The 27,187-nt window shown below is 29.0% G+C and overlaps 1 protein-coding gene across 5 annotated transcripts in view; it reads right to left on the minus strand.

Annotated features, from left to right (window-relative positions):
• Positions 1-336: 336 nt before the first annotated feature.
• The window catches only part of LOC111624831 (phospholipid scramblase 2-like), a 29,192-nt gene continuing 2,341 nt past the window's right edge, over positions 337-27,187 (minus strand). For 4 of the 5 annotated variants that reach the window (XM_023367812.1, XM_023367801.1, XM_023367793.1 and 1 more), the window contains exons 3-8: positions 14,964-15,080; positions 14,796-14,873; positions 10,978-11,117; positions 8,146-8,310; positions 6,653-6,814; positions 338-1,236 (exon numbers count right to left, since the gene is read on the minus strand). In XM_023367812.1, coding sequence (XP_023223580.1) covers positions 1,177-1,236; positions 6,653-6,814; positions 8,146-8,310; positions 10,978-11,117; positions 14,796-14,873; positions 14,964-15,080 — 722 coding nt within the window. In that variant the 3' untranslated portion in view covers positions 338-1,176. Of the gene's footprint in view, positions 1,237-6,652; positions 6,815-8,145; positions 8,311-10,977; positions 11,118-14,795; positions 14,874-14,963; positions 15,081-27,187 lie in introns of all 5 variants that reach the window. The other variant, XM_023367820.1, reaches the window with a different exon arrangement.

A 27,187-nucleotide genomic window follows, 5' to 3' on the forward strand; every position in this document is an offset into this window, starting at 1 on the left:
TAAAATACAAATAAATATTTATAATTATCACAGTCTATATTGAGTTTCAGGAATATATAAATAAATTACACAAGCAATAAAAATATCAAGTCCCAAATTTATAAAAATATATGAATTGAATTTTTCTCAATTCACAAATGTACAAATATTTTGGTTTGGATTAAACTACATACATAAATTAATATCAGTATAATGACAGAAAAGTAAAATTCAAATGCTTTTGAAATCTTAAAAAAAAAAACCTATATTGATATAGCAAATAATTTTTAATCATGTAAAGGGAAGTTGTAAAAAGATTTTTACCCTTTAATAATGCAGCATTTAAAAATCATAAATTATTTTTAGAAATTTAAATTTTACTAATAATCTTTTTGATTATTACAATAAATAAGTTAAAGAAAAATGTTACTATTTTGTTGGATTTTTGTTTTGCTTTCATAATTGATCACATCATTAAGATTTTCCAAAATTAAATTATAAATTTTTTAATCTCTCACATTCTTTATAAATTTGAAACTGATATTTTTCTTTATAAATTTGAATAATATTCCTGCCTTATAAGTTTACTGCTTCATTTTCAATAAAAAGAGAAAAATATACTTCAAAGAACTATATTTTAACACTTTTATAACCACTTAAAAGGGATTTTTGGACGAATAAACCAAAATGTTATATCCTTCAAATCTGATGCTCACCCAAGTTTAAGAATTACTCAGAAAGCAATTAATTTGCAGATATTTAAATGCATTTTGGATCGAAATTCTCAACAATCCCTCTTCAGTAAGGTACAATCTGTGACAGAGCTTACACTGATATTTTGGACTCTGATACTGAGTAATTCTTAAACTTGAGTGAGAGTCAGATTCAAAGACATAAACATTTCAGTTTATTCATCAAAAAACCCTTTTTAAGTGGCTATAAAAGTGACTGATTATATCCAGCAAATATTGTTAATTTTAAGCTGCTTATTATATATTTTAACAACTTAAGTAACACAAATAATCCATGCTAAAAATAAATTTGCATCTAAAACTTATCATATGTAGCTACTATATTGTTATAAATTGCATATATTAAAAGATTTGTTATGAGTAACAAAGCCATATCATTGTTATTTATTATTAAAATTTTCAGAATATGTAAACAGATCTGAGTGTACAGATTTATTTTCAAATTTTAAAACATTCCAGGGGAATCGTTTTCTTTGTTTCCACTTTTCTCGAAGAACATGAAATCCTAAAATAAAAATAAAACAAAAATTATTAGTTATTTTCATCAGTTAAATAAAAGTGTATTAAAGCATTTAAATAATCAAGTCCAATAAAATCCTGCTTTATATATTTGATCACTTATACAGGGTGTCTCAGACCACTTGTACACTACTTTCAAAATGAAGGGAAGGGGTTTATTTGCCTATAAACCCCTTTTTAGTGATTTCCAAAATAAGTGATTATATCTGGCTTATTTTAGCTTTATATTAAAACTATCTTAGCTTTTTGAGTTTGAGTTTTAATCTAAATCTGAAATAAAACATGCTATGTTCCATTTCAAAAAATTTGATTTTTGTACCGGATAGACCATTTCTGGCCAGTAGTAGAAGTTGAAAATAGCATTTGATAGTGTGTACCTGATTTACTTAACAAATTTTTTTGGATTTTTGATGAAACTTGCTTCCTTTCATTTTAAATGGAGTGTACAGGTGGTCTGAGACACCTTGTGTATGATGAATGATAAATTATTATTATTATTATTATTATTGCTGAGAAAAAATATAATTATAGCTAAACATCTTTTGATAAGTTTTTTTTATTTGTGGTTTTAGGCCCCTTATCGCTCAGAGAGCACAAAGAGGCCAATCTTTTGATAAGTTAATGAATTAATGTTTTCTATTGCAGATGATATGTGAAACCTGCTTTAATCTAAAATAAAATCAATATATTGTCACAAATTGAAATACAAATATAAAAAATATTTAAATATGCAAATTATGGTGGGACAGTCTAATAATGCTCTGTAGAATGATCTACCTGAATTCAAAGCTGTCTGGAAACTGTGAATCTTTTTAAAGTGTCATAAAATAATGTAAGCAAGCTCTAGAATTACTTTCAAAAGACAAGAAAAGGTCATGGTTAGTGGTTAATTCTTAGTGAAACTGATATTGTCTTTAATTACAATAATAACAATAATAATAAAAAACCTTTTGGTAAAATCAAAAGTATAAGTTTTAATCTCATATATGGCTTTATTCATTTGAGTTCAGCCACAAATTCAAATTAGTAAGACTACATTATTTTAATATAATGTAATCGTACTAATTTGAATTTCATTGCTAATTTGTTGCAGCCAGAGGAAGATGATTTGAACAGGCAATATATAAATCAAAATACTTGTTATAAATAATAATATCAAGTAAATGTTATTATTTACTTGATATAGATAAGAATGATAATTAACCCGGCATGAATGAGGTGAGAAATTGTTACACCAGCTATGAGGTGGGTAGGAGATACCCGAAACTTTGATACCGAATTTTTTATACTATAATAGTGTATAAAGTATTTTTTCACTTGGGATAATAAGAATAGTATCTATTCAACAAGATGAGTAAATAAAATATTATGTATAAGATTGAAAAGCATTTTTTTTTAATTGAAATAACAAAGTGTCGTGTCTATATTTTCTTTGAAAAAGTACTAGTTTTGGTAGTTTAACATTTTTTCGTATAAAATTCTAACAAAATTACAACTTCTTTGGTTAATCAACATAACTATAGTATCTTTCAATTATAAAAATAGAAAAAAAAACTAAAAGGTCTTATGAGATCAATTTGCACAGCACCAACATTATACCTACAAATCAGCACAATCTCCACACATAAAAATCGCATGCTTCATACATTTTGGCTTCTCACACTTCGAACAGCAATGTTTTGTTTTCCTATCTGTTTTTTAGTACACTCACCACACCTGACATATTTATTAGCCAATTTTTTGGAAACAAGTAATGAAGGTTCTCCCAGTTGATCAGTAATCACTTTTCGAGTTTCCCTTGGAAGATGTGTTTTTTTGTCTAATGCAAAGACTATCATATGAGAAATCTAGAAATAAATCTAAAAATACTATAAATAACTATAACTCATAAGCTTACTGTCAACTCAAAAATGTAACACCGACTATGAGGTTGGGTGTGATGTACCCCAGCCACCTTTGCTCATGTGTATCTCCCGCTGACACCAGCGAAACACTAAACTCAACACTGTGCCTCGCCCCCACTCCCTTACCTCCAGCTACTGTGACAACAGGATTTGCATGGCAACAATAACATTACATAATCTGCATTTAAAATCTTCTCGGGTATGACATACCTGGCCTCACTCACGCTGGGTTAATGAATTTAAAAGAAAAAATTTATGATTCTGCTATTCTAAATATTTGAACAAAACCTTAAATTTTGTCACTAATTTTTAGGTTATTGTACACAATTAAGTAATCATCTGCATATCTAACACACAATTTAATATCTACAGTATTATTTAATAATGTAGGTATTAAATTCAAAAAATCATCAAATTCCACCTTCACTATTTCAACATAATATAATATCTACAGTATTAAATTATGTGTTAGAGAATGAAGATTATTACTTAATTGTGTACAATAACTTAAAAATTAGTGATAAATTGATATTAAATATAGCAAATAATATACATAAGAATAATCAGTTTGGAATGGAAACTGAAAAAAATAACAAGTTAAATTATTTAGACATTACTATTAGCAATAACTGGGAAAATTTTACTTTTATGGCATATAAAGTCTTGTGATGTAAATAAAACAATTTTAAATTCTGTTGTCCATTTAAATTGAAGGAAAATATGTATATATGATGGAACTAAGGAAAATATACATGAGAATAACAAATATAAAAAATAGGAAATTGGAATTTAAAATTTAGACAGATAAAATATTTTTACTAAATGATTACTATAAAATTAATTTGAAAAAATGGCATGAAAAATATAGAAAACATAAATATAATGTAAAACAACATGTACAAGATCCTACATGTAAAATGTATTTTTGAAAAATACTCTTAAGTTTTTGAAATAACACAATATTACTTTAGTTCCATCTTTAAATAATAAACTTACTAAAATTATATAAAATCCTAGTGAAAATTCCACAAATATCACAGATTTAAATATAGTTATAGTGGTATATAAACTGGAATGTATATGCAAAAATCCTAGTTATTACATTTATGAAACTGGTTAGGTACTAAATAAAAGAATTAAAGAGCATGAGACATCAATCAGATTGAGATACAATCAATCACTGTGATATGAACATTCAATGATTAATAATTGTGAAATCAATAGAGATGCAGTTAAAATATTAAAGAAACTGATACATAGAAATGTAAATTTAAAGAACACATACAAATAAAAAAATATTCTAAAAGCAATAATTTAATTAATATATCAGAAGGTATGCAAATCAATAATGATAGGTATGACATAATAGAGGGCATAATGTAAAAATAATTATCACTATATAGTCAGATAGTTTAATGTTATTTTAATTGTATAAAAAAAAATATATGAATGTAACAGTGTGAAGTAATGATTGTTTAAAGTGTAAGTAATTATATTTTATTATGGTTTTTATAGAACAAACATATTTAGTATAAAGTTAAATATAAATATTATTTTTACATAGTGTTCGTGTTACATAGCTAATATGGAAGTTACATAACTCAAAAAGTTGTTTACAGGCATGTCTGTAAATAACTTTTTGATGTATTTGGAATTCAAAATTGCTCAAACTATTTTAAATTGTAGTTAGTAATTATTGTTTAGAAATTGGAATAGTGTATGATATGTAAAATACTTTTTTTTTTGGCTTAAAAGCAGCACTGAAAAGGAAACAAAATTATATATCATTCTAAAATGCACTTATAACCATAATTAAACAAAGTCATTGATGTTACAAGTTCTGTATTGAAACTCTTAAACTTACTTGTAATATTTTATAGAGAAAAAAAAGAAAAATCTATATAATCATTATTAACATCAAATGAAAAAAACAATTTCTTTGCAATAAAGATATTTTTAACAGAACTAATTTTTAATCTAAATTCAGCAATATGTCACAATAGAAGAATAAAGAATAATCAATATTACATTTGAATATGATATACCATATTGGCCAAATATTAGTTGATGCTTTTTCCAGTTTTAAAGGAGGGGAATCATTTGCAACCTATTTTTCAGTCTGAAGTTTTCTTTGATTTTGAAACTGTTTTGGAACATGTACTGAGTTAAAATGATGCTAAAATTCAGTATGTTGATTGTTTAGTGATGCTAAACACTATCCAAGTTCTGATCTGTCATGCTGCAGCCTACAAACTATGTACAGAAATTAAGTGTTTGGCATGATTGTTAATAATTGATTAGTCAATTGTTCAATAACAATCAATTGTTTTTGTCATATTAAATGTAATCAGTCAATTTTGGTAACTTCTACAGAAATTTTATTTTAGTAACTTTTTTTATTTTACTTCTAGGAGTCTCTACTAATCAAGCAATCATCAAAAATTGGGTTACTGCAAAATTTATTCTGTTGTAAAGTGTAAATTTCTATTAAAATTATAAATTTATGAATTTGATATAATTATATCTCTTAACTTTATAAAAATGTTTTAGACAGTTATAAAAAAATTAAGATAAGTGAAAACAAAACACAAAGTTTCAATGATTAGAAGTTTAGATTGAAGACATTTTCAGTAGTCATAAAACTGCAACATTTTCCAGAATGCACATAAAATATACAAGAAAGCCTATTTCCTGTCGTGATGTATATCTGGGCAGCATACCATCCAGTGCATGTCTTGTTTTTGCTCTATATTAATTTCATTTTTATTGTTATTGATAAAAAATAAGCAATAAGTTACAATTTGTCACATAAAGGCATCCAATGCATATTTCTTTCTGTAAAACAAATTTTTCAGTATAGTTTTCTGATTAACTAGGTATGATTTAAATGAGATATGTAAAAATTACTAAAAAGCAATCAAAAATTCATTTATGCTGATTAATTCCTCAATATTTTTATATATAAATACATATTCAAAAAACATTTTATTTCTAACTAAAGTAATTTTAAAAAGAAAGAAATGTAGTTGAACAAACTAATTTTCATAATCTCAGACAAAAAGTAATAAAATTTCCACATATTCTTGTAAAAATTAGAATACCAGTAGAATTATGAAAGACTATTGATGAAGACTATTGATAAAGAGTTTTAAGAAATGTTGTGTTACCAATGACTTAGAACAGGGAATGCTGTACTGTTTAAGGAGGCTGAAGAACATGAGGCAATGACATAGATACTGGATGTTGATGATAAAAATAATGAAGTATTGTTTCAATAACTCCAAATTTTTTTTAATGCAAATTGATGACTTTTTGTATGCAAATAAAAAAAATAATAAAAGGTCAGCTTATATTTAGGCCCCAATTTTTTTTTTTTAAAGTAAGGATTCCAAAATTGGAGGATAACTTATATTAGGTCAATACAGTATTTTCAATTTGACTGTAATTCAAAATTTAAAATTAATTATATAATTTAACAATTAAATAAACAATACATACAATTAGAAAACATGCCCCTAAAAGAACAGCCTTAATCTTCACATCTAAATCCATTGGAAATGAAATACCAAAATTATCAGTATCAGTGAAGGTTTCTTTCACAAAACCTGTCCACTGCTTAGAGATTTTGCCTACTTCTGTAGATCCATCATTTGATAACACCTGCAAATACAAATAATGGAATAAATTAAAATTTTTAACTTAATGATTTAAACCAGAAGAACTCATATCAATAATCCAACTTATTTCACTTGCATAATATTTAATGGATACCAATTTTAATATGTTTCATTTTATATTAATTTAAAAGTAACTCTTGAAACAATTTTCAAAATTTGATTCTGACATAATTACAGAATTAAATCTTTCTTGAGAATATTCTTGAACTGCAATTTGAAAAAATTGTAGACCTATAAATTCCCACTGTTATCCATCTGTCTGTCTTTCCTTAATCTTGAGAACAGAGTTAGATATATGAAATCTGAGATTAGATATGGAAAATATAGAAACCTTAGGAGTAGGAAGCCCTGATTATGAACTTCCGAAGCAAACCACATATGTAAACTCATGTTATTTCAATTCAAAACTTTCCCTGAAAGCAGTTAATAAATGACCTGCATGACTATTGTTGAAGGAAAAACACAATTTACAGGGCAAGGCACTACTAATTTGAGCTGGAGAATATATATTTTAAATTAAATAAATTAAAAATATGATTAAAAATTTCAGCCCAATTATTCATTGTGACGATGTCACAATAAATAATTGTTTGTTTATTACTAATTTTAAAGTAATATGATACAATTTAATATAAACATATTGAATTTTTCACATATATCATACACAGAAGTTTATGATGTCAAATTTCATTGTAATATAAATTAAGAGAATTTTGTAACTTTCAGAGACATTTTTAAATTTAAATTGAAGCCTACTAAAAAAAAGGTGAGTGAAACATATAGGTAATTCTAAAATTATTTCAGATATTTCAAATAATTTTATGATACTATGCATATGTAGCTAGAACTATTTCTAAGATTATCAGCACAAAACCTTTCTCACTAATTTCTAGCCTTATTAACTGGAGTACAACAGTTAATAAGGCTAGAAATTAGTGAGAAAGGTTTTGTGCTGATAATCTTATAATTTTATGAGCAATTAGTTTTCATTAAATGAACTCACCTCTATTTATAACAGAAAATTATGATCTTTTAACTACTTATTTAATAACATGTAAATGGATAAAACCAAAAATAATAACCTGCATTGTATCTCTCACATACCAACAAATTTTTTTTACCAAAATAACTGGAAAAATTACTATGTATGTGAGGAAAGGAACAAAGTTAAATTGCTATTAATTATTTTACATTTTTTACAATAAATTTGTTGATATTATTTTCCAAAAACACCATTTCTCACAAATATCAAAGATAATACAGACATAAATTCTCTTACAATAAACAAAATATATATATATATTTAAAACATACCTTGAATTCTACATCACCACAGATGCTGAAAGTGCAAAATGGGCCTTCAATTCGTAAAACAGAGTCTCCTGCAGCATTTTCAATTCTAAATTTTGGTACAAGAATACTCCATTCTTGTGTCACATATCCAATAACTGTTCCTGGAGGTGAACTGACTTCCATTTTCTAGTAAAATGTAAATGTTTAAAATGAATACAACAATAATAAAATATTTATATTAGTGATGTAACAAATATTCAGTTACTATTTGGTATTCGGCCTATTTTTCACTATTCGGCCAAATACTGAATATTTAATCACTATTCAGCCGAATACCAAATACCTAAAAACAGAAGTAAGAAATAACAAAAACACAGTAAATTAATCATTTTGGTATTTAGATTTAATGTTATCAGGTTAGTGTTGTTTGTTTATATTTATTTATAACTTATAACATGCACAAAATAAAAAAAATAATAATATTAGTCACATGTATTCACAATTCACAATTACAAAGATCAGCACACGTACACACCCATTCGTTCGAGAATCGTCTAACACATATGAGGGTCTGACCCTGCCTATCCTTTTAAAGCGCTCGTCTTTGCTCTTTCCTTTCTCTTTCCTCCATTTCTCTAGTCCACGTATGCCTGTGCATACATCATAATATGCGCTCACGATATTTTCCATTTTATAATTACGTGACTCATAGCCTGGTGATAACAGAGAAAAGAGACAGATAGGACGTCGGTATATGTCACAGTTATGATTTCACAGATTTGAGACAGCTTGGTAGCCCGAACGGTCCCAGGCTTTTGCCAGTGCACGCTAAGTGACTTTCATTACAAGCATTTAGCTTTCCGAAGTCTATGACAACAAGTGTTTGGCATTGACGGCCGCAAATTTCGCGCCAATAAGCTGCTTCGACTTGTTCGATTATGTTGTCGCCTCAATTTTATATTTATTTTCACATTTTCACTTCGCAGTCCTTCTCTGTTCTTTTTCAGTTATTTACATGTGTAGGTCATTTCATTGTTATTCACATTTGATATCAACATTTATCGCATACTGCCACGATGCTCTTGTCTGTCCGCTACAACTGTCAAGAATTAATGTGATTGGCAAAGCATAGTGACAGTGGGCCAATAGAGAGCAGGGTCCTTGCCGTAATGAGGTTTGCATGGCAATTTTCGTACATGTGTTAATCAAGCCGAATAGTTTGGCCGAATATTCGGTATTCGGCCTGAGGCCGAATATACTATTTGTTGCAACACTAATTTATTCTGTTATAATACAGTACATGTTCAAACACTATGTAATTTAAGGAATTATTCTATTTGAATTCCAATTAAATTTGTTTCAAGATAGTCCTACCAAAACAATTTCTGCATATGTTCAGATTCTCAAAATGCATAAAAATTATTGGACAATTCAGCTGGTGATAGAAAAATGGCAATCTTCTCTAATTGGAATAGAAGAACAATGCTACATAGATAGTACATGCTGTACACTTGCTGATAAAATAACAAAAATATCTAATATCTAGAAAATTTCCACAAAGGAAGACTAAGCACTGCTCTGGCAAAAGAGCTCAAACAATAAGGCAAACATGAAATTGGAAGGAACACAGTTTAGTATATCCAACTTAAAGAACAACTGAAGAACTAGCAATAGTCACCAGTGCAACCTAGTATTGAACAAAATACAATAAGGTAATGTGTTAGACCTGTCGGTTTGGTTCCCGATGATAGCTGGTCAATAGAGACAACATGGAGATAATAATCCTAATGAGGGTGCTGGCTTGTGTGTCTGTTGACCATGATCAACAATTTATCATGTCCAACCATTTATTTTATTGTTCTATATATAAGGACACTGTTCTTTTGTTTAGTTATACTTTTATTTTTATTCTTTATTTTTATCTTTAACCAATGATTTAAAGTTAAAGCATCATTAACGTTCAAACCTGTTAAACATTCTCAATAATTTTTAAAACTTATTCTATGTTTGAACTATTTAGTTGGAATAGAGTAATTCCTTAAATTACAGAGTGAGTGAGTGAATATAATATTAATTAATGCAGTTGACAATTTCAAGAGAGATATAATTATATAATTCAGTACACATACATACACACCTTTCATTAATTATGCAGTTAAAACTAATTTAATATATCTACATACTAAGGAAATTAATTAAAATATTAACTTAACAAAAATAAATATATTAAAGAAGCAATATAATGTTAATCAAACATTAAAAAAATTAATGTATCAAACTCAGTATAAACAGAAGTTTATGATTTGATAATACCCCAATTTAACAATTAATTAGGAATACTATTATATAATGCAATATTAATTAATATAAAAATCATCAATGAAATAAAATTTAAATACATTTAATCACTTCAATCATTTCACATATAAAAATTGTTTTCTGAATTACTGTAAACAATTTTTATGTTGGAGTGGTGTTATTTTGATGATTTAATCCATATTTTTACTATTAGATATTCATTATGTTTGAATTCATTTAGTTGTTTTACTTATGTTTTAGAATATTAATTTGGGATTTTTAATTAATGTTATGTTGCATTATAGTTTTCCTATTTAAAAATAGCAATTAGGCTCATGGCTTTTGCACAGAACATCTGATTTTCGGGCATAGATTACAGATATTTTAAAAATATACTTAAATGGAGGATACTTAAAATATAAGTATCCTCCATTTAACAAGTTTTTTACAAAACAATAAATTTCTTAAAAATTCTCATAACTACTTCAATAATCAATTAATTGTTTAATGGACTCATCAATAATTGAATAAATTTTACACATAAAAAAAAAATACCTGCAAACAACAGGGAAACCAACACGAATCACAACGAAGTGGACGATTTAAATGCAGAACTTCATTTCCAAAATTATTGAGTATTTTCATGTCAAATGGTCGCATTGGACCACAGCAATTTCTTGTAAGGCAATCATTATCTGATAAAATAGTGTTTATTATTTGAAATAATATTGAAAAATAAATAAAATTTTAATATTATATATTTCTTTCTATAAAAAATCTTTAAAAACTTTAATTTAGAAAATTATAAATATTATCTTTATATACAGTCAAACTCTGTTAATTTGAACTTGCTTAATTCAAATTTTTGGATAATTCAAATTCTACAAATTTACCTTGAGTTTCCTAATAAATGTAATGTAAAAATTACTTGTTTAATTCAAAATTTTTTTCCTAATTTTTGGATAATTTGAAGCTGGAATATCCTATTTCAAAAATTACTAGAGTTTAAAAATTTCAAGCTGTAATAACTTAGTTCAAGCTAAGCAAAAAGCAAAAGCAAAAAACAAATATGAAACTGGTATGGACTGCAAAAAGCAAACAGTGATTGCAAATTTTGAGCATCCAATCATTTACAACCAAAAGAGAAATGTCATCGGTAAAATCAAAACAGTTACCACATTCTGTTTTTAATTACTGTTGCATATTTATTACAAAAAAATGAAAAATATGTTAAAAAGAAAACAATGTTGAGTGAGAAAAATGTTTAAAAAGTGTGAATTGCAAAAATATCATGCTAATTTTGACATATACTCTGTTGTGTGATGATTTTGTAACCATCTTAAACCCACAACAAACACCTGACAACAAATCGCACTGTGATAAGTGGCAAAATTTTTTTGCTACAGAAAATGTTCACCAATTCTGACTTTCTGAGTGATTTGCAAAATAATAACATAATGTAGTTTTCTGCAATCTTTAACGTGTTATTCACTCTGTTTTTTTCATTTTTGCCAATATGAATTACACTCAAAAAGAAAATGTGACAACCAAACTAATTATATTTTATCGATATTACTTAATAATTATAAATGAAATTGTTTAATTCAAATTTTGGATGATTTGAACTATTTTGTACTTCCTTTGAACTTCAAATTAACCAAGTTTGACTGTAATTATATTATTATAAATATACACAATATTGCAAAGTAATTTATCCAGGAGTTTACTGTGTAATTTTTGGTTTATGATATTTTTTGAAAACATTATTTTGAGAAATATAGATTTAAAATAAAATAACAAAAGTATTTTAAATAATAGTTTTGAAGTAAAACATGTATGTGACAAACATTGATAAACACATTGTTTATCTTCAGAGGAAAATCTTAACACTAACTTGTAACTAATTTTTGAAAAATATTTGGAATATACGAGGGCAGGCTGAAAAGAAATGCACACATGCTTATAGAGCACAAACGAAATGATTTTCAGAAGCGTGCCAGGTGGCATATGGAAGTAACATTCCCTCTCTATGTGCATGCGCAGTTTGAGGTTGTTGCGTTCATTCAGTATATTTTGAGAAGCGGAAATATGGAGACATGTTCTGGTGCTATGTCAATGCGAGTTAAACAGCGTGCTGTTATTGAATTTTTAACTGCTGAAAAAAATTATGTTTAAAGGCTGTTTATGGTGCCGATTCTGTTGATAGATCTATTGTAAATTGATGGATAATAAAATTTCGTGGTTGTGAGCCTGGAAAAGCCATAATTGTTGACGCAGCGGAAGTCTGGTCACTGCCACAGACAATTACTGTTGCCCCTTGTTGCAATGTTTAATTCTTCTCAGTACATACAGACTCTAAAACACCTCTGATGTTGAGTTTGACATGTTAGAGGAAGCCTGGCACCAATAATCTTGCAACATGATAACGCTTGTCCACACACCTTGGGCGCAACTGGAGAGGCTCTGCAAAACCTGAAGTTTGAACTGATTCCACACCCTCCTTATTCCCCCGATCTTGCGCCTTGTGATTTTTATTTGTTTCCTCTACTTAAGAGAGATCTCAAGGGTAATCATTACACCTCAGACAATGAGGTGAAGACAGCTGTCAAGTCCTGGATTCGAGAAAAGTCGGAAGAATTTTTCAGTGATGGAATGAAAAAACTTGTTACACGTTGGGAGAAATGTGTTAGTCATCATTAAGGCTATGTTGAAAAATAAATATATGATTTTGAAGCTTAAGAATTGTACTTTAATGTGCTTTTTGCCCGATCTTGCTATTTGTTTTTGTTTGTGTTCTACAAGCATGTGTGCATTACTTTTCAGCTATATATATTTATTCCAAATATAAAAAAAATCCCATACATTCCTGAATAATCATAAATCTCAAACACACTTAAGATTTTATTATATAAATATATTTTTTCAGAATACAGTAGAGCGTCGTTTATCCGAATCAATTGGGGACTGGGGTTGTTCGGATAACTTATTTTTCGGATAACCAATTATGTACGAAAAAATATATTAATTTATCCCGTGTTGAAATTTTTTCCCGTTGCGTGTCGCTTCGCGTTGAATTTTCGTCGATGTTCAGCCTAACGAAGACTATTAAATCGTTAAAAATTATTTTTGTATTTTGTACAAACAAAATAAATATATTGAAAAATATAAAATCAATAAAAAATTATACTTCAGAAGTTAAATTAGTATCAAAAACGTAAAACATTTGAGTAGCCGAAGACATAGCCAAAGATTACAGCGCCACAGCACTGGAGAAAATTTAAATTTGTCGACTGGAATTCCTTCGGATAACCGACCTTCGGATAAACGACGTTCTACTGTAGTTTGTATATACATGTTTATAATCCATAAATAATTATTATTCATCATTTAAAATAATATTGTAATCAAATTATACAGCCAAAAACAATGTATTACTTCTACTTGATATTAACTACATAAAGTTTTAAATGATTATTGAGAAAACTAACTATTAATAATAAGTAAACTGATAAACATATTTCTTTTTCAATAAATTCTATTTTTCTACAGCATTTCCAAGAAATTTGTCATCGACAAATTAAATCTACATGCTAATCAGTAAAATATAATTTTATTGTATATTAATATAACTAATGAAAATAATTAACAATTGATGACAAAGTTAATGTGTTATTGACTTTGATATAATGTGTATTAGCCTTTGAGGTAACTTTCCAACAGAATACTCAACTATGAAATATTAAATTTTTGAAACTTTAGTCAAACATTGTGCAATTTTAATAAAGTTTGCATTAAAGAGGTGAAATGAGAATAATTCACCAATTAAAAAAAAATTTGATTAAACAAATTTAAAGTAAAAAATTATAAAAAGAGATTAAATGCAATGATTAGCTAATTATTCACTTGTTATTGAAGTTAGTTTTGTAAATAATACTGTAAAAATATTATTGTTTTTCATATTCTAAAAAGAAAGAATATTAAATAATTTAATAGTATTAATTACAAAAATGAATTAAGTGGACTTGTAAGAACTTTTTTATTTTATGTAAATTTATTCTAATAATTTTCTCATTAAATTTACAATTTAATGAGATATTTTGTAGAAAGCAAATAAAATTCATAATATAAACAAATTTTTAAATATAAATAATTTATTTAATTTTATTTATTTATAACAAAATTATGGACAAAGTATTAATGTAGTTTACAGAGTTTTTTTATATAGAAAAATTTGTAATAATTAACAAAAAGTAAATTTTCATTTTATTTTAAAAATTAGATTCTCTGTTTTCCTACTGAAATGATGTAATTAGAAACAATAAACTCATGGATATAATTTTAATTTCATTAAACTATTTAGGTATCTATCTTACCTTCAGCAGCAAAATAAACTTTCTGACCAACACTATTTTTCACTTCATATTTATTTGCACTTTCAAATCCAATAAAAGCTAAATAATAATTCATGAATAATGAGTATTTAATATTTGATAACATTTAAACACAGTTTTCATAGTTTTATAACAAAATAAATTTATTACCTTCAAGTAATTCTACTTGTTGATGAACAAGAAGTTGATCTATCATAGTAAGATATTCTAAACCTGGGGGACAATTAACAGGTGCAGCAGGAACTGGCATCCATGAACCAGGAGCTGCTAAAATAATAAAAATTTAAGTTTTAATATTTCAACATACTACATAATAGATATCTACATCAGTATAGATAATCATAACAGCTGAATTGAATATACAGTACATAAATCTCTGAAATACAGGTAATCTTAGAATCTGGCTTTATATAATTTCAATTTTACAGTTTAGAAAATAATAGTGTTATAGAAATAAGCTAAGCTGAGCTACAGCTCAGGATTTTGATGGTCAGCTCAGTTCAGGTCCATATTTCAAGTATTTTGTAACTCAAGATAGTCTTGTTCCTGTCCACTTCAAATTATCAGAACTGTACTGTACATATTTTGCTGTCATTTGTATCATTTTAAAATGTTTGTCTTTATTATTTTTAATACTTCTCTTAATCTGAAACTTGTTTATAGTTCAATTGCTTAATGCTCAAGTAGTTTTTATTTGAATGCTTTCATTTTAATAAGAGATAAATGAAAACATATCTGAAATACTGTTTATCCATTATTATTACAATTTAATTTCAAAAGTTGGCTTTGCTGCAACACAGCCAAGCTCAACTCGGCTCTGGTCCAAATTCATAGCTCAGCTTGGTACTTGCCTGTCAAGACCTCAGCTCAACCCAGTATTTACAAATAGCTAAGCTGAGCTTTACTAAGTTCTAGAAATTGATATTAAATTCTGATTTTATATAGTATTTATTTTTAACTAAAAATTTGAAATGTCTTTAATTAAAAAAAATCATCATCCAATCTTATATTGCTGATTTCAAATTTTCATAATTAAATTTTATATTTATTGAAATTTGGGAGTTTCTACTAATATTACTAAAAATTTGATCAATGCTAATAGCAGCTTTAATATCAATATTGAAACAATGATAGCAAACAATATATATAAACAATATAAAATAACTGATCAATAATTTATTTTGAGAAGTATTGAAATATTTCCCAGTTTAAATATATTAGACATCAGAGTTCATAAAATTTAAAATAAAGTTATTGTTAATTATAACTAATCAATTTGACTAATCCTTCCGAAAATGGTGAGAAAAAGTTTCTAATTTAACCTTTTCAAAAGAAAATAAACTTGTATGCAATATAATTAAAAGACCAAATTAGTTTTGAATCATTTCTTCACTATCATAATTAAAATCTAGCAGTAAAAATCAAACAATAATGACTCTTAAAATCCTATAACAAATAAAATACAGTATTTATATACTATAAGAATAAAACTTAAAATTTCATAAAATTTCTTTTAATTATAATTTAAATATTTTAATATTTTAAATAAATTTATTATGAAAAGTTCAAAGTTCCAATTTGAACTCCACACTATAAATACTATTCTATTAATTTATGTTTATTCTATTCTTCTTTGAATATGTTAAATGATAAAAATTTAAAATTTTGAAATGTTATGTAAAATACCATTCTTTATATATATATATATATAGCAAAGCTGATTATAGCTGAGTAAAGATAAACATTTCATTGGTTGCCTTAAATTAGTTGTATTGTTTATATCTTATATAATGGTGTTAATTTTAATGATAAATATCTATTTTTTTTCCTAATATTATAATTTAAAATCAACAGGTAAAAAATGAAGATTGTTGAAAAGCTTTAGAATATATTGGGTTGTTCGGAAAGTAATTTCATTTTTTTTTACCACTAGATGGATTAGTCGTATTTTTCCTGCCATTTTCATTCTAAACTGTATTATCATTATATATTTTGACAGCTAGCATTTTAAGGCTTATTTGTAAAAAATTTTGTTTGATTTTGTGCAATTGTTTATTTTTTTGTGTGCCATCAAATATGGAAGATCCAACGCAGCATTTTTGGCATATTTTGTTCTTTTATTACTGAAAAGGTAAGAATGCTGTTCAAGCAAGAAAAAAATTGTGTGACGTGTATGGAGAAGATGTATTGACAGAATGACAGTGCCAAAACTGGTTTACAAAATTTCGTTCTGGCAATTTCAATATTGAAGATGCACCACGTTCTGGATGGCTAGTTGAAGCCAATGAAAACAAAATAAAGGTACTGATTGAAGCAAACTGCCGAATAACAACACGTGAAATCACTAAGAGATTAAATTTGTCAAATTGAACCGTTTATGATTACTTGAAACAAATTGGTTTTGTTTCAAAGCTTGATATATGGGTTCCACATGTTCTTAAAGAGAGATGCTATCTTTGGTGGAATTTTAAGGAAATTTTTTTTGGAGCTTTTACCAGACAATTTAACAATTGATTCGAAAGTGTACCGCCATCGAGTAAACAAATTGAGTAATATCATCAAACAGAAAAGGTGGCCAGAATTGATCAACAAAACAGGTGTAGTGTTTTACCACGATAATGTCAAATTTCACACAAGTTTGGTAACTTGTCAGAAACTGTTATAACTTAAATGGGACATGCTATCACACCAACCATATTCGCCAGATTGAGCACACTCGGATTACTACTTGTTCCGGTCTATACAAATTTTTTTTAAGTGTAAGACATTTACTTGAAATGACAATGTCAAAAATCACTTGGATCAGTTATAAAAATATTGTGTTTTTTCCCACGGAAAAAAAACAAAATTACCTTCTGAACAACCCAATAATTCTCTATTACATGTTAAGTGTATAATCTAAAGATCAGTTTATATAATTTTAGTTTATTTGGTATTTTTATGGAATAAGATTACAATATAAATTGAGGAATATTTATAGTTTATTGAATACGTAACATTTTATGATAATATTTTAACCCTTCAACAGTGGGATAGTCAGGTATGGTGCTATCCCAATGTAGTGGAGAATAAATTGTGGAAAATTTTGAAAGTATTTTTCCATGCGTTTTTTCTCATTACCGTTTCGGAAAAAGATTTTGTAAACAGTTATGTCTAGTAAAGATAAGTCTTTTTTTATTGTTGCATAATTCATTTTTTTATGTGAATTTTTTTTTGCAATAGTTTTTGGTGATACCCCCCAAAGAATTTAATTAACGGATATATCCATCCCTCACCACTGCCACACGATTGCCCTGGACAGATATATCCATCCCTCACTGTCGAGTGGTTAAATCAATGATTTGAATGATTTATTCCTAATGAGTAAAGTGTAAATATTCAGTGTAACATCATATTTTATGTAAAAAAAATATAAAATTTATTACCTAAACCAAGCATTGAAAAACAAAGTCTCATTCCTTATTTTACTGTTACTAGATACTAATATAAGTATTAAATTTAATATTCAACATTCCTGCTAAATGACAGCTTTTTCAAGCTGGAATCATCAAATTAATTCTGAATTAATAATATTAATATTTAAAAGTTTTAATTAAGTATGATTACATTTGCAAACAATTAATTGTAATATTTCCCTCCTCAGTGTACTTTCTTTCACACAGGCTAAACAAGGCACAAACATGAATGAAGTTATGACAGCAATGACTGTGGATGAAATACATAGTTAAGGAAAGGAATACAGATAAGGAAAAATGATTTTATTATGGAAATTAGTAAAAAACAATTGGAATACTGAAAAAAGTGTTTGTGCCTTGTTTAGCCTGTATGAAAGAAAGCCCACTGAGGAGGAAAATATTGTAATTTCTGAAACACATCTGGGTAAAATAAAGTTGTTGATTGGCTAGTATTTTTGGAGTCTGATGATATGATAATTCCTAGAAAATAATGCCACATCATGCATGAAATTATACAATATATCATATCAAGTTGCAAACTTTTAACACAAACAGACTACTTACATCAACAACCACACAGTAAATATAATTCATCAAAAGCTTACCCACAAACACAAACTTTTACATACTCATGAATCATACTACAAACACACGCCTCAGACGATCATAAGAAACAACATACACAAAATCTATATATATAAAAATGAATGTGTGTGTGTGTGTGTGTGTGTGTGTGTGTGTGTGTCCTTCATGCATTACCACACCGTTTATCTGATTGCCGTGAAACTTTGGGAAGTTGTTTAATATACAGTTGACCCCCTATAACACTGTTGATTATTCCGTTTTATATGAATTCCATGTTGTACGAGTCACTTAGATTTTACAAATTTATGAGCCATTCACAGCCCGGCACACGTATTTGTAAAATCTAAGTGACTCGTACAACATGGAATTCATATAAAACAGAATTATCAACATTGTTATAGGGGGGTTGACTGGTACTCCCGCGAAGGTTTCTGGCATAGTACAATTGCCATAAAACTTCGGAAAGTTTTTTAATACACTCCCGCGAAGGTTTTTGGCATAGTACATTTATCCTACGATAGATGGTGCGCGTGTATACGAGTGTATCGAGCACAGTGTCTTCGATCGTTTTCAAATTGTGAAGACCATTTCCCCCTCCAAAAAATATCTCTATATATGCATTTGTGAACCGTTATTTACGATATTTGTAATAATTTTTGTTTAATCACTTTATTTCAACTTTTTTTTGCTAATTATGTATTCGCTGGAACTTTGTTAAAAACCTTAACTGTACCCCGAACAACAACCAAAGTTGTAGGAGGAAATTCGCGTATTTTACCGATCTAGGTAAAATACGCGAATTTTAATATCAACTCAAAACAATTTAAAAAGACAAATTACAATAGAACGGTTTATTATCCAACTATCAGAAATGTCACAACATGCCAAGGAAGAGAGGAAGGAGCAATTAAATAATTAAAATTATAAAGGATTAAAAAATATATATAAAAATGGGGAATATCGCACTTCTGACAATCACTGCGAGTGTTTGGGCTAAATTTGGAGAATCCGTGCTTCTCGCATGGACAAATGTATGTGGCCAACTCACGCGTCAAAAAACCTTCCGATTTATTCGTGTACGCACCAGACAGAAAAACAAAAAATATAGTGTATCCACAAGCATTCAAATAAATAAATAGAATTGAAACGACACTTTGAAATGTTTTTTCCCGATGAAAATGAATAATAATAAGTTTCAATAAAAATGATAAAATGTAAATTTAATTTTATCATAACGAGTTTGCGTGAATTTCGCTTCTTCTGAGATCGCAGCAATGCGCGACGGGTAAGCTAGTATACTATAAACTTGCTATTCATGTTTCTCATGAACTATAAAGGGTGATGCACTTTTATGAAATGGCTACTTTATCCGGGTTGCTTCTAAATGTAAAATTAATCATTTATTACTGTCTGATATAAGCTGCTTGTAGCTGTTTAGAAATTTTATAGAAGAATAATTATTGTTAGCTGAACACATCATTTTATGTAGTATTATTGAAACAAATGAGTGAGATCGTTCTATACATATTTATGCTCTTCGTATTCACATATCAGCTTTGATATCTATCCCACACAAAATTACTGGCATTTTAAACTTTAAAGAAAAATCTTATAAAACTGACAAAATAACTTGTTCATGTAAAGCTGGACAATTGGAAACGTTTTTGCCAATTCTTAACAGTTGAATCCACTCTTCTTTGGTTACACTTATGAGTTCTCTGAATTCTGATTTCCAAATAATTATCTTTTTTTCTCGTGTTGGAATAGATGAAAACATACTGGACTCATACTTGGCTTTGGAACTGCAATTTAGAATGCAACAGAAACCTTTGCTTTTCTTATTGCTATTCATCTTTAGTGCTGACAATACACAAGAATGATTCAAATGACCCATAAAATAGTTTTGTTTTTAAACACCAGAGTGCAAGCATCTGGTGAATAATGCAAATAATCACAGGCAAATTAATCAATCACAACAGACATCACATTCATTGACAGACAAAACAAAATCACATACACCATAGACACAGCTGTACCAAACACTCACAATATACGAGGATAATCGCAAAAGTAAGGTCTCCTAATTTTTTAAAAATACAAAGAAACATATTTTTCAATAATGTTTACATCATTTTAAAGCTTGAACATTTATCTTTTATCTGCATAATCACCATTTCAGTTGATGCATTTTGTAGGTGCTGTGGCAGTTTTTGTATGCCCATGTCATACCAGCTTGCCGCCATGCCATGTTAAACCAATTGAAATTCATTGCCAATTGATGAAAGTGAATGGCAAATTATGATTCGCTATTCACTTTCACACATGGATGTCAAAAATGTCTGCAAGTGGTGTAGGAAGTTTGCAGCTGGTTGTACCAAAATTCATGATGAAGAAAGAAGTGAAAGACCGTCAATTTCCGATGAAATTTCCCAGTCGCAATGGTTGAGCAAACCATGCATAAAAATTGGCAGATCACTCTAGATGATTTCTGCATTTTGGTTCCTGGGGTTTCCTGAAGCACCATTCATAGGATTTTAACAAAAAAGTTGCAATATTGGAAGGTGTGTGCAAGATAGATCCCATGACATAGCAGCAAGCTGGTATGACATGGGCATACAAAAACTGCCACAGTACCTACAAAAATGCATCAATCAAAACGGCAATTAGGTAAAAAAAAATAGATAAATGTTCAAACTTTAAAATGATGTAAATATTATTCAAAATAAATGTTTCTTTGTATTTCTAAAAAAATAGGAGACCTTACTTTTGGGATTACTCTAATACAAAATGCACACACTGAAAAAATTAAATATTCAGAACTTGCCCATAAAATAAAGTGTTTGTGGAGAATGAATGAGGTATGTACCGTACCAGCAATCCATCCTTGCATAGGCATCATAGCATATACACTATACAAAAATCTCAAAACATCAGGACTTCACAATAGCACATACATCACTCTACAAAAGACACATAAAACACATTACAGTCAAGGAATTCTTAAACACAGATAAATACATACACAGCATGTAAACAAATCATTTGTTTTCTGTAGTTATGCCTTGACTTTGGTCCAGCATAGCACTAGGCACAGGTATATATGATACATTCCAACATTATATATTATTATTATTGTAACTCTCCCGTGGTCACCATCTGCTCGTGGTGGGAGAGCCCAGTAATTTTACTGATCCATAGAACAATGCAGACTGGAGCACAAGCTCCTGGTAGGGACACCCATGCCATTAAGGTCTATGGGGAGAAGTGAAGCTAAGAGTGACCACACCCACATTCTGTGGCGATATTTATCATGGTAGTAACCAGATCTAAGTATGATACTGGTTCGGATGTCGTCCGGGTTAACAAGGTCCGTGTTCGTGGGCTAGGCAGAGGATCACATTTGAAAAATAGGCCAGTCTCCCTTGGTTACCAATAGTGAAAGCAGCACTGGCCCAAGTATGGCTGCTGCAATGCGCTAACATATGTGAAGGAACCAACCTAGCCTTAGTGTTTCTGTGGCAATGTTTCCACAAGCCACATAGGCTGGAAAACCACGACAACGGATGAAATGGACATCAGAAATGAACGAATTTATCATCTGTACTTACTACACTATCGCAAGACTTGAAACAAACATAACAGCAACTACACCATAGATTAACACAACAATATCCTCACCTCACTGTCACTGAACAAAGGGTTGTTGATCAAAAAAGAACAATTATACATAGCAACCTTATCCCACAAACAACACTTGAACTTATCAAACAACAGGTTGCTGATCAAATACATCAACAGACAGAAACATTTAACATTAATGAAGATCACGAAATCCTGTCAGGATAATTCAGCAACAAACACTGATTATAGCAAACACATGACAACTACCACTAATGATACTACAGACACTTCCTCATCCATCATTGATAACGTAGACATAGATTTAGTTAATATGCTCTCACTTATATTTCAGGAAGAATTAATAAATATACAGGTACAGATCCCACACAAAGACCATGAATACCAAAAATCAACACTTCAAAGGTAGTAGGGAAAACACTAGATTATGTAAACACACACTTATACCACACTACATCCATTCAATTTCTACATTCTCAGACATTCATACATTAGTTTATGCTGTCACAGTAGCAACACACCATGGACTGAAAAATACAAATCGCAGACAGACACACACAAAACACAACTCTATCACAAGCCTGCCTGGCAGAGAAGAATAGAAACACAAATAAATGACATTAGACAGCAATTAGGCAGGCTGACACAATACACTAAAAACAACATAACACCCAAATTAAAGAACTTAAAAACATTTTCAAGAAAATCAAAACACACACAAAACATGAACATCACAACACACACATTACAGAATACATTGATAAACTAAACAAAAACTAGCAGCCAAAGCATGTAGACTCAAAACGATACAAAACCTGTACACTATGAAAACAATATAAATTATTTACAAACAATGAAAAATGCTTTTATAGATAAATTAATACAAAAACAAACACTGATAAACAGCACAGTGGCACACCAACAGAAGAACTCACAACATATTGGTCTTCCCTATGGTCCAGTGCTGTCACACACAATGCTGATGCAGGCTGAATCAAGGAGGAGAACAAAAACTTGCACAACATACCAACTATGCCCTCCCTGTGCTGAAATAAACATACACGATGTCCAATATACTGTTAGCAGAACACACAACTGGAAGACACCTAGTGCAGACAACATTCACAATCTGTGGTACAAAAAGTTTACATCACTACACCAGGAACTAGCTAAACACCTAATACACATCATCATCAATCTACAAGACATGCCAAAATTTCTTACTCGGAGCATCATCTACATGAAACCTAAAAACAGCAATACCATAGTCCCCACACAATACAGACCAATTACATGTCTCCCTACACTCTACAAATTGACATCCTGTATCACAAACAAAATATGACATTCTTACAGAATAACAAAAAAGGGATTCAAAGAACAGTTACTCATATATTCAGCCATTCTATGGCAAACACACAAACAACACAGAAACATACACATGGCATATATAGACTACACATGTACAAAATACATCCATCACTCAATGCATTCTTCCAAAACACTATGCAGCACTGGAGAACAACACTACATCTTAGGGTTAGTAACACTTCCATACAAACAAACCAAATATTCATTAGGCAAGAAATTTTTCAAGAAGATTCCCTGAGTTCTCTCTGGTTCTGCTTAGCCCTGAATCCATTATCTAACATGTTAAACAACACTCAATATGGTTATCAGACATGAAAAAACAACACAGTTTACACTGTCACATCTCATGTACATGGACGACATAAAACTTTATGCATCCACACAAAAACAACTTCATCAACTCCTACAAATCACACATTCATACACCAAGGACATACAAATGGAGTTTGGCCTAGACAAATGCAAAACACTTCACATAGAAAAAGGAGTCCTGAAGAAAAATTTTGGACTTGGAAATGGAGATGTTATTGAATCTATGGAATCTAAATACAAGTATTTAGGATTTCAACATGCCAAACTAACAGAACATACACAAATAAAGCAAAGATTAATTAAAGAATATCAAAGTAGGTTAAATGCTATCCTCAAAACACAGTTAAATGCAAAATATACAGTTAAAACAATAAACACATATGCCATCCCAGAACTCATTTATTCTTTTGGAGTTATACATTGCACTGACAGATCTTGAGCAACTCCAAAGGAAAACAAGAAAAACACTAAGCATAAATGTCATCATCCTAAATCTGCCATAGAAAGATTAACCCTTCCACATAAAGGTGGTGGATGTGGCCTGATTGACATAGTAAACCTTCACTACAAACAAATACAGACACTGTGAGTTTTTTCTACAAAAAACTAGAAACATCACAGTTACATAAAGCAGTAACTCTAGCAGACTCAAATAACACACCATTAAACTTATACTCACAACATATGGACATGACAACATATAAATAGCATAGACACCATTAAGCAATCGTGTGTGCGAAAGGCACTGCATGGCAGGCATCCCTATGACCTGGCCCAGGATTTTGTTGACAAAACTGCATCAAACAGCTGGTTAGCTCAGGGATGCCTCTTTGGGGAGACGGAAGGATTCATGATTGTCATACAGGATCAGGTCATAAATACTAAAAACCACAGAAAACACATACTCAAAAGATACAACGCTTACAAATGACACATGCAGAAAATGTCACATCATGCCAGAAACTATACAATAGAGAATGACACACTTACTTAATTTGATACACACACTGACACACTTAATTTTTGTTTTGTTTTGGTTACTATGCCTTGATTCTGATCTGGTATAGTACACAGCCACCAGTGTCAACCGAGTACAACTGACTAAACCCAACATAATAATAATAAAGAGGATTGTTTATTCTATACATAAGAAGAATGTGTAGCACACATTATTTCAAAATAAATTTAATAAATAGATGATTTTTTGCTTTTTAGCAAAAACTCACTAACCCTTCATCAAAACCAAACACTTATACTGCATAAAACATGCAATGATTTATCAATATACAATAATATACATTACAAACTGTCAGAAGTTGCTTCTGTTTGGTTGAAAATGGTTGTTTGTTTAAATTTGAGGTATATGATACAAAGGCTTAGGTAGGCCAAAAAAGGTACCAGGTCTACACACTTGCGTATTTAGATACCCTTTTGATTATTTTAAGAATCCATAAATCTTTCTATTGTGTATACCAGTTTAGAGCTCTGAATATAGGTTTATTGCTTGAAAATATATTAAATTTGTCTATCATCTAGTAACATACATAGAACTTTGTTGTCATCTGGAAATAGCAGACAAAAATATAAAATATTTAAACAATATTAATATTTTTCATCTTTTTGAAATCTTTTCCTATGCAATATCTAATGAAAATAATGAAATAATGAAAATAATAATGACAGATAATCGAGTAGGAAAATATTTTGAAAATTTCCTTCAATTGTTAAATGCTGTTATTTTTTTTTAACAATATTTTACAATAGAAATGTTTTATAATTGTACAGTGATCATAATGTTCCCCTTTATATAATTAACTACTGTCAAATATATATTTTTCTTTTTGATCCTTTCAGGCTCATTGTCAGTTTGGCCAGGATCACAATGGCCAGATAGTGAGGGATGGGCCTGACATTTATGATAAAGACCACTCTTAAAAAAATTGCTGGTGTATTTCAATCAGCCTGAATTTGATTCCAGGTCTCCCATAGTAGTAGTCTGATGCCTTAATTCACTCGGCCATCCAGCCCACTATCAAATATCATAAATATTCACTCAATATTAAATACTTATACAATACTGGACCAAATAGCCAGCTTTCAGAAATATAGAATAACCAGAAAACTGGATATTTTTGAATTTGATGGGCAGTAGTACAACTGTAATTTAGCATGCAGCCACACTGCACTTTAGCTTCCATAGCATACATGCACAAGTTTCAATGTGAGTGTTGTTGTGTGCAAGTGATCCTCTCACAGTTAATAAATTCTGACAAATAAATACTTATCATTTTCATTTATAAACATGAATAAAAGACCATATTAATACCAAATAGACCCTACTTCAGAAGTGTATTAATTTGTGTGTTAAATACAAATTTATTCTTTACATTTTTATTTTATATTTTAAGTATATATTTAGCTTATATCCAAAAACCCAGAAAATCCAGATATCCAGACCACTTCTGGTCCAAACTTGCTGGATATTTTGTCTGGTACTATATTTTATGATTTAACAATGGACAGCTGGAATAATTGTACTAATTTATTGAAGAACACATCCCACATAACTTTGCAGTGAATTATCTTCTGCTATAAAAAATGACGGAGAGCATACTGATCCATTGGAATAATTGACATCTATTGTTTTATATTCCTTTGTTTGAATTACTGTAAATAATCTTTATGCCACTGGATGATGACATAATATTGATTTTTGTGTTGACCAATATTATGTATGATTAACAGTGCTTTGTGGTCACAAATAAAGCAATCAAATTCTAATACTTTAAAAAGATTTATAAAAAAATTATAAGATGCTTATGAATTTTTTAAAAATGTTTCAAATATATCAAAAGTTTAAAAAACATTAATATAGATAGCATTAGATTGAATATTTGGCATTATTCATTATTTGAGTATATTTGACCACATACTAGATACACTTATTCAATATTCCTACTGAATACTTCCTCAAAGTCAAACTATTCAGTTGAATCATGTCATTTTAGTTTG

This window comes from Centruroides sculpturatus, unplaced genomic scaffold (genome assembly GCF_000671375.1).
Source record: "Centruroides sculpturatus isolate CEXI.00-Female unplaced genomic scaffold, Cexi_2.0 scaffold133, whole genome shotgun sequence".
NCBI lineage: Eukaryota > Metazoa > Arthropoda > Arachnida > Scorpiones > Buthidae > Centruroides > Centruroides sculpturatus.